This window comes from Garra rufa, chromosome 19, assembly GCF_049309525.1.
Source record: "Garra rufa chromosome 19, GarRuf1.0, whole genome shotgun sequence".
Lineage (NCBI taxonomy): Eukaryota > Metazoa > Chordata > Actinopteri > Cypriniformes > Cyprinidae > Garra > Garra rufa.
The window spans coordinates 39965145-39975239 of NC_133379.1; the positions used below are offsets into that span (position 1 = coordinate 39965145).

General features: G+C 25.0%; 1 protein-coding gene across 1 annotated transcript in view; it reads left to right on the plus strand.

Annotated features, from left to right (window-relative positions):
• Positions 1-10095, plus strand: part of wdr7 (WD repeat domain 7) — a 65473-nt gene that overhangs the window by 53648 nt on the left and 1730 nt on the right. The window contains exons 18-19 of the mRNA XM_073824067.1: positions 5673-5726; positions 7944-8062. Coding sequence (XP_073680168.1) covers positions 5673-5726; positions 7944-8062 — 173 coding nt within the window. The remainder of the gene's footprint in view (positions 1-5672; positions 5727-7943; positions 8063-10095) is intronic.

Below are 10095 nucleotides of genomic sequence, written 5' to 3' on the forward strand. Positions count from 1 at the left end.
TGCTAGGGATATTTATAATATTTATTGCAATTATTGCAAAAAAAAAAAAAAAAAAAAAAAAAAATATATATATATATATTTTTTTTTTTTAAATATTAAAAATGTTAAATTTAGTTAAAAACAATAATTCATTACGGATAATAAATTAAAAAAATAGTTAATAACTTAATTTAATTGTTAATTTAATTTAATGTTAATAAAAAAATTGTTAATACATTTTATTTTATTTCAATAAATATTGTATTTTTCCTAATCAGAGAACCTATTATTTGTCATTGCTAAGTAGATTTATAATGTGAAATGCAAAAATAAAAAATTGTAAAAAAGTTAAAAATGTAAAATTTTGTTATAAAAAGATAAACTAGTGTTAATAAAGTAATTAATTGTTAATACATTTTATTGTACTTCATTTTAATACATTTATTATTTTATTTTATTTTAATACATATTTTATTTGTTCCTAATCAAATAAACATTTTTTTGGCCAAACAGTTCTTGCTAAGTAGATTTATAATGTTTAATGCAAAAATAAAAATTGCTAAAATTTTATTTTATTTCATTCCCTAATCAAACAAGCATTGCCGATAGTGTTATTTATTTCTTTCTTTATTATTATTTATTTATTTTTTTTTTCAAAATTATTGCATTCTTTTTTTTTGCAAAGATTTCTTTCTATTTTTAGTGCACTTTTGTTCTTTTAAAAAACATATTACTCTTTTTTATTGTAAAATATAATATAATATAAAAAATATATATGTATATATTTATTTTAATTTTTTTTATTATTAAAAATGTTACATTTAGTTTTAAAAAGATTAACTAGTGTTAATAAATTAATTAAATTGTTAATACATTTTATTGTAATTTATTTTAATACATTTATTATTTTATTTTATTTTAATAAATATTGTATTTTTTGAATTTAGCCAAGCAGTCATTGCTAGTAGATTTGTTTAATGCAAAAAAAGTAAAAAACAACAACAACAAAAAAACAAATATATATATAATATAAAATAATATAATATTAAAAAAAATATACATTTATTTTAATTTTTTTTATTGTTAAAAATGTTACATTTAGTTTTAAAAAGATTAACTATTGTTAATAAATTAATTTAATTGTTAATACATTTTATTGTAATTTATTTTAATACATTTATTATTTTATTTTATTTTAATAAATATTTTATATTTTGAATTTAGCCAAGCAGTCATTGCTAGTAGATTTGTTTAATGCCAAAAAAGTAAAAAACAACAAAAAAAACTAATATATATATATATATATATATATATATATATATATATAAAATACAATAATATAATATAACAAAAATATATATTTATTTAAAAAAAAAATATTGTTAAAAATGTTACATTTAGTTTTAAAAAGATTAACTAGTGTTAATAAATTAATTTAAATGTTAATACTTTTTATTGTACTTTAGTTTAATACATTTATTATTTTTATTTTACTTTATTCTCTTTTTTATTTCTCTTTTTTTTAAGAAGAAGAAAGAGTGGCAAGACTCTTATTTTAGCAAGTCTTAGTCATATTTTGCATTTCAAAACTTTGCTTTCTTATTCAAGACAACTTCTAGATAACATACAGCACAAAAATGGTCCCGTTTAGCGTAGGGTTTCTGTCGAAAACCTGTTAGTAACACACACACACCCTCGCTCTTCCTCAACACGTGCCCTAATTTGTCCCCCGTCCGGAGCAGCTATTGTTGGCGCACAATAGAGGAGGACTGTGAATAATGGTTTGTGTTGAGTTACACACACCACACGCCTGTTCGGCCCTTTCACGGGGGAAGTGGCTTCTGTCGCGCTCCTCTCTTTGACCAGAAGGGCCTGCAGCGTTTCTTTCTCATGCTAAAAGTCTTTGAGCGGACAAAACCGCAGCGAGGAGCGTCAGGCCTCCGTGTCCGGCGTTCTGACACGCGCCTGTCCGATGAATTCTCACGCCGGGAAGGGAAATGTTATGAAAGAGAGAGAGAGAGAGTGGGTCCTCTGAGATGTGCAGAGATTATTGATCTAACACTTCTCTTTAGGTTTGTACACATAATGAAAGTTATTCAACGCGTGTAGCGTTTTCTCCCTCCTCTCGTTTCCTCTTATTGATCCGGACGGGTTTGTGAAACTGTGCTTAGCTTGTGTTATTAAGTGTTTTTTAATGGAGTCGTTCTTTAAATCGCGTGCCGAGATAAAAGCCGAGCGTGTGCCGGAGGAACCGGGGATTTAGAGAAACAAACGCCGCCGCTTTTAACAGATTTGGTTTTAGCTGTCGGGATGAGCGAACAAGTTTTAGTCTGAGAGCGTTGAAGAGGACTGGATTATTTTGGATATAACAAGCAAACTGATATATATATATAAAAAAAGTATTATTATTTATTTATTTTTGAATGGTCAAGTTTTAAATTTTACTTTTATTTTATTAATTTTTTTATTTTATTATTTAATTTAATTAAATTTTAATTTAATTTTTCCCAAATCAAACCGTCATTGGCAAGTAAATTTAATCACATTTATTTAAAAAAAATTGGGTAAAGATTAATTTATGCTAATAAATAAATAAAAACATTTAGTTAAGGTGGCTAATTTTTAAAATGATTTAAAATTACATTTTATTTAATTTATTTAATTTATAATTTTATTTATTTTTTATTTTATTTTTTTAAAGCATACTGTTATTTGTCTAAACAGTCATTGCGGTTTAAAAATTGGTTAAAGATTAACTAGTACTACTATTATTAAATTAATTTAAAATATATTCAGGGTTGGCTAATTTTCAAAATGTTTTAAAATTCAGTTTTTAAGACTAAAGACTATTTTATTTTATTTTATTTTATTTTATTTAAATTATATAATAAAATAATATTTTAAAGATTGAATGAATGAATAAAAACAGATTAAGCCAAGGTGGCTAATGTTGAAAATGTTTTAAAATTAAATTAAAATTTTCTTTATTTTATTTTATTTTATTGTATTTTTTCAAAAGCATTATGTATTATGTTGTTGTTTTTTGTGGTCTTATCTTATGTTTTAAATTTGCCTTCATGAACTACAATTTTTATATTTAAATAAAAAATGTAATTATTTTATTTTATTTTATTTTATTAGACATGTTTGTCATTAAACCTACAGAATTTAAATAATCTTTGGCTGCTACAAATATACCTAAAAATATATTTTTTTATTCGGTTTCATGAGCTGTGAACTATATTGGACTGATTTATTATTTACAATTTGATTTGCGCTATTTTATTAATATAAAAACTACAGAAATATAAAATGTTAAATGTGCAACATATTGCAGTTAAATCAAACTGTTTGTCAAAATAAGCAATTAAATAATACATATATTTAATAATTAAACAATAAATAACCTTATACTAAATACTTTTCTATACTAATACTTTTCTTTTTGAGCTAATATGTGACCAATGTCAGAAGCAATATGGTTTTTTTCCACTACTAAACATGTGTAGAGGCAGAGATGCTGATGTTGTAGTAGCAGAAACATGTTTGTTTGTGATTTTCTCTCCATTCAGGACGGTCCCGACGCGGCTCACTGTCTCTCTGTCTGCATGCATGGCTTTGCTCTGCTGTCTCTCTCTCACTTTCTCTCTCTCTCTCAAGTGCTCATGGAATTTGTAGTTTTTTTTTGTTGTAGATTTGTAGTTCTTGCTCATCCAGTCCCAGCAGTAGATCTTCAGCAGTCAAGGGATCCAAAACATTAATGAAAGTGTGTTTTCAAGAACGTGTGATAGATTCAAGAATGAGTTGAAGTCTCAAGGAAAAGGTTTCGTCTTGTCATTTTATTTTCTGTTTCTTCTCATTTCTGTTGGTTACAGTTGGGGAAAATTTAACAATTTGATTATTATTTTATTTTTTTATAATTATTTATTTTACAGGTGCAGTGAAAAGGCTTGTATGGCAGCATCATCAGAACATTTTAGTGAAATACTGTTTTTTTTTTATTCAACAAGCATATATTATAGTAGTTTAAAAGGTTAAATCTTTTTCAGATTTTGTTGAATTAATTATATTTCTAGTTTTCAGCACTTAAACATTTACTATGGTAGTCATAGTTTTCCACCTAAAGACCATGGTAAACTATTATAATTAAAGGAATATTCCTAAAGCTTTATTAATGTTTTTTTAATATCTGATGATTCTACAGTGCAATAACTGATTTATTGCATTAAATAACTTTTTAAAAATTGATAACTACAATTATTTAACCAGCTTATTATTTTTCGTGCTGCTTTTATGAACAAAATATATTTTTCATATATAAATTATATGAAATGTTATATATGAAAAATAAATATGAAATTTTGATTTAGTATTTGTATAAATGCATATGTCTGGAGAAATATTAAACTGTATTTTTTGTTATTTTTACTTAATCAAATAATCCAAAAGCAGATTGAGATTAATTGCAATGCACAATGAAAAAAAACTAGATATTAAATATATAAATATATATTAGATATAGATTTTAAAAACATAGTTTTTGTAATCTGTTTTTGCAAATAACCGCTGTTTTTTTTTTTTTCAAGCAGCCTTTGCTAAGTAGATTTATAATGTTTTATGCAAGAATAAAAAAATATATTTTTCTTATGTTTAAAAAGATTAATTAGTGTTAATAAATTAATTTTAATTATTAATTTATTTTTATCTAATCAAGGGAACTATTATTTGGCCAAACATTCATTGCTAAGTAGAGTAATAATGTTTAATAAAAAAGTGAAAAAAAATGTCTGTGTGTTTTTTAAAATTTAGTATTAAAAAGAAACTACTGTTAATAAATTATTTTATTTTATTTTTTCCCTAATCAAACAAGCATTGCCTTGGCATGTATACATTATATATTGCCGTGGATGCATTATAAAGTATGTATACATTTTAATTTTTTTTATTTATTTTATTATATATATATATATATATATATATATATATATATGTATATATATATATATATATATATATATAATATTATTATTATTTTTTTTTTTTTCAAGAAGTATTAAATTCTTTATGTTTGAAACCTGTTAGTAATATCTATATATAACACTATTTTATTTTAATGCATTTTATTTATTAAATGTATTTTATTTTAATATATATATTTTTTTTTTATTTTTTTTTGATACATTTTTATTTTTTTTCTAATTAAAGGAACTATTATATTTGGCCATTATATTAATGCAAAAAAGTTTTTTTTTATTTAGTATTAAAAAGAATAACTTTTTTGAAGAATATTTTTTATAATAATAATATATATATATATATATTTAATACTATTCATATACATTTGATTAATTTCAATAATAAATACTAGTCTTAAATGCTAGTATTGTTAAAAAAATTAAATAAATAAAAACTCATGGACTTCAATGTGTAACTAGTATTTTGGTGGAAACATTTTTAAAATATATGTATTTTTTGCTGATACTCATACTACTAACCATAATAACCAGTTTGTGTTGTTTAGATTTTAATTTCTCGGTGTATCCTGTGTTCATGTGATTTCTGTAACAATATGTTCAGTTCATTTTCTTTTAATAACTGCCGCTCTATTCCTCTAACGCTGCTGGAGGCCTTTCTTTCTTCCTTTTTTTCCTCTCTTTCTTTCTGTTTCACGTCTTTTTTCCTCTCTTTGCAAGCTGCAGTCGCTGCTCCGTCTTCTGGTTCAGGAGTGTCTTACTCAGTCAATGAAGGTATTCTCTCTCTGAATAAAGGCCTCTCTCTCTCTTTTCTTTTCTTTAGCCGCGCTCTCTTGCTCCTTCGCTCTTTCTCCCGTTCATCTGTCGGCCTCACGCTCAGTGTCTGTGTGTGTTTATTGTGTTTGTGATTCTGTTTCGTCTCTAGGTTCAGTTTACTTACACTTACTTACTGTACTTTGTGCTTATAGTCTTTGTCTGTCTGTCTGTTTTTGTCTGTCTGTCTGTCTGTGTTTAAATGTCTTGGATTGCATGCTTATTTTACATATATTTATATACACTGCCGCTCAAAACTTGGGTATCAGTAAGATTTGTAATGCTTTTTAATTAAAGGAGACTTTTCTGCTCATCAAGGCTGCATTTATTTGATTAAAAATACAGGAAAAAACTGTAATATTCTAAAATGTTAATGCAATTTAAAATGGTGGTTTTCTATTTTAATATACTTTCAAATATAATTTATTCCTGTGATGCAAAGCTGAATTTTCAGCATCATTACTGCAGTATTCAGAGTATTGGAAACAGTTGTGCTGCTTAATATTGTTTTTGGAATCTGTGACAAAAATAAGAAACTTTTGTAACAATAAACAGTCAAAGTTTAGGTTCAGTACATTTTTTCTTTCTTTCTTTTTTTGAAAGAAATTAATACTTTTATTTAGCAAGGATGTGTTAAATTAATAAAAAGTGATACTAAAGACTTCTATTTTGAATAAATGCTGTTCTTTTTAACTTTTTATGCATCAAAGAATCCTGATAAAAGTATCAATGGTTGCAAAAAAAAAAATATTAAGCAGCACAACTGTTTCCAACATTGATAATACAAAGTAATAAATCAGCATATTAGAATGATTTCTGAAGGATCATGTGACACTAAAGACTGGAGTAATGGCTGATGAAAATTCAGCTTTGCATCACAGAAATTATATTTTAAAGTATATTAAAATAAAAAAATTGTTATTTCGAATTGCAATAATATTTCATAACATTACTTTTCTCTGTATTTTTGATCAAATAAATTCTCCTTTAATTAAAAAGCATTAAAAATCATACTGATCCCAAACATTTGAGCGGCAGTGTATATATATGTATATCAATATTTATACACACAATTGTCCTCAGATCCTCAGGTTTTAATAAATAATTAGTGCAGTTTATTTAATGTATTTCTATTTCTATTACAGTTTATGTTTTAATTTTAGTTTTCTGTTTGTTTAAAAAAAAATTTAATTGATATTACTAATGCTTCTCAAATTTTTTTAAATTGTTTTAGAAGATTTTTAAAAGTGTGTTGACATAAAAAATTAAAATTTATGACAGTTTATTTAATGTATTTGTGTTTCAGTTTATTATGTTCATTTTAGTTTTAGTTTTCTGTTTGTTTTATAAAGTTGAATTTTTTCTTTGTAAATTAATTGATATTACTAATGTTTCTTCAAAAATGTAAAAATGCTTAAAAGTGTTTTGATATGAAAAATTAAAATATAAAATGTATTACAGATGAAAAGGCTGAATTTTTGAAAATGCAATTTCCCAAACATTTCCCACAATCTTATTATATTAGATTAGATTAGATTAGAATATACCTTTTTTACAGTCTTTTTATGTTATGTTATGTTATGTTGTTATGTTATGTTATGTTAAACATTTTCCACAATCTTTTTATATTAGATTAGATTAGATTAGATTTTACCCTTTTCAGTCTTTTTATATTATTATATATTAGAATATTAGATTAGATTAGATTATACATTTTCCACAGTCTTATATTATATTATATTATATTATATTATATTATATTATATTAAAATTCTAATCTATAATTTTATTAATTTGTGTGTTTCTGTGAATTACATGAGTTTATATGAACTGGATTTTTATGCTGTATTCTTCAAGGTAAGTTTGTTGTTTCATGAAGAAATGCAATCCGTTTCTTTGAAACTGACTCCGTTTTCTCCTCTGAAAGTGTTGATGTGCATTACTGGTATTTGCAAGCTCCTTATTTTCCCAAAGCTCTTCCATATATTTCTGATATATGTGATTCTCTGTTGGATGTGGCTCATTTCTCCTCATGAATGGGAAGCGTTGCTGATGTTCCTCTGATGTTTGTGAGCCGTTTGGTTTCTCCAGGTTCCTGTTGGGATGTGATTCAGCAGCTGTTGTTGTGAATGGAGGTGATGGTCTGACTCTCTTGTGTTTTTGTGTGTGTTTGTGTAGGTTGGAGTCAGCTGGCCGCCATGCATTGTGTGATGCTTCCTGATCTTCTGGGTTTGGATAAGTTCAGGCCTCCTCTGCTGGAGATGTTGGCACGCAGATGGCAGGACCGCTGCCTGGAGGTATTCAACTTATTGATATTTCAATAATTATATGTTTTCATTTCGTTTATCCTTTTTGAGTCTTTTTTTCGCTCAATGACTTTGCACTCAAACAGGTTTGAGTTTGTCTAGTCCACACTTTAGCAAGTACGTTATAAACTCTTCATAGCAAGTCACACTGATGTGTGTTTTTGTGTATAAAAGAGCAGTTTTTACCCACAATTTAGGTCAACATTAAATTAAAATACTATTTCGCCAAAACAGCTGCTCAAATGAATCTGTCTCTAAGGTTTTTCTTTCTTTTTTACCTGGTTTATTTACATACATCAAAACCAAGCTATTGGCTATTCAGTCAAAATAATTACTAGAAAAGCTAAAAAATTTTACTATTGTTTTTGAACTATTTTCTTTTTATGGCTTATTTTTAAATTTTATAGTTAGTTGTAACTAACTATTTTAGTTTTTTTTATATGCATACACACTCATATTCATTTATTTACTTATTTAATACAAATATCAAAATACAAATAAGCAAAAAAACAACAGAAATGGTAATAATTAAAAATAAATATACTTTATATATAAACTGTTTTTCATTGTATTTAATCAAATTTATGTATTATATATGTTTTACATTAGTACATATATTATTTATCTGTGTTTTAATACATTTAATAATAAATAGCTACACACATACACGTTTGTTTATTTATTTAATACAAATAGCAAAATACAAATAAGCAAAAACCATGTCAGAGATGATTAGTAAAATGTAAAAAAAATAAAAATAGCTTATATAGATTTATACAAATAATTATATATATATATATATATATAAAAATTATAATTATATTATCTTGTAAATATATAATAAAAAATTGTATATATAGTTTAAAAAAAAATTATTTACATCCTGTTAAATTAAATTAAAATAAGAAATACAACTATCTTAAATAAAATAAGCTTTTTTACATTTCATTTTAATTCAAGTAATAAAAATGTTTTATGGTTGGTTTATTTTTGTCTTTTAACATTTAAAATTAAAATTAAAAAAAGTAAAAAAAATATTTATTTTGACATGATTATTATTTTATAATAGTATAAAAATATAATGTTAAAATAATATAATTTTAAAATGACTGTTAATATGAATAATATTACTGATAAAAATGAAATTATTTAATTTATTTCTATTATTTATTTAATACAAATAGCAAAATACAAATAAGCAAAAACCATGTCAGAGATGGTGGTAAAAAAAATCATTTATTTTGACATGATTATTCTTGTTTTACAATATTATAAAACTATATGTTAAATAATATAATTAAACTATGTTAAAATAATGTAATATAATGTTATATTAATAATAGCTTATATAAATTAAGTTATAGCTTACATAAATTAAGTATAATGATTTATTATCTCTCTTTTTATATTTTATTTTAGTGTATTTTTTCAAATAGCACAGATGGTTTTATGTTCTGGTTAACTATAATAACCCTGGTTTGTGGTTTTACTTTGTTACTGTCCAACACTAATATTGTGCATGTCTAATTTCAATAATATGAATATTTAATTTTTATTTTAAGTTACCAATTAAAAAAATATTATTATTTGAAGAAGTTGATTATTTAATGAATTGCATCAAATAAATATTATTAAAATGGTAATATTAGTATTTTAGCAGAAGTCTTTTGTTGTACGAAGCGTTTGTCTTACTGCACCAGAGGTGTCAGAGGTGTCATAGAGAAATGAAAGACAGAGAAAGAAAAGAAAGAGACGCTCTGTTAAGCATCCTTAATCCTTTTTCTCCGAGGGTCTCTCTCTCTCTCTCTCTCTCTGTCATTGGCTTTCGTTGGTATCTGGCAGCTTGAGCACCTGCTAACCCCGCAGGACAAAGACACACACGCTCCGTCTCCTCAATGGCTGCTCTGGCTGCTTTCAGCCTTGTGCTTTATTTGCGGCTTCATCTCAGCGGTCTGTCTTTGAGTCCGCGCTGCTCTATCGGTGTGTGAACCTGTGTGTGTGTGTGTGTGTGTGTTGCAGGTTCG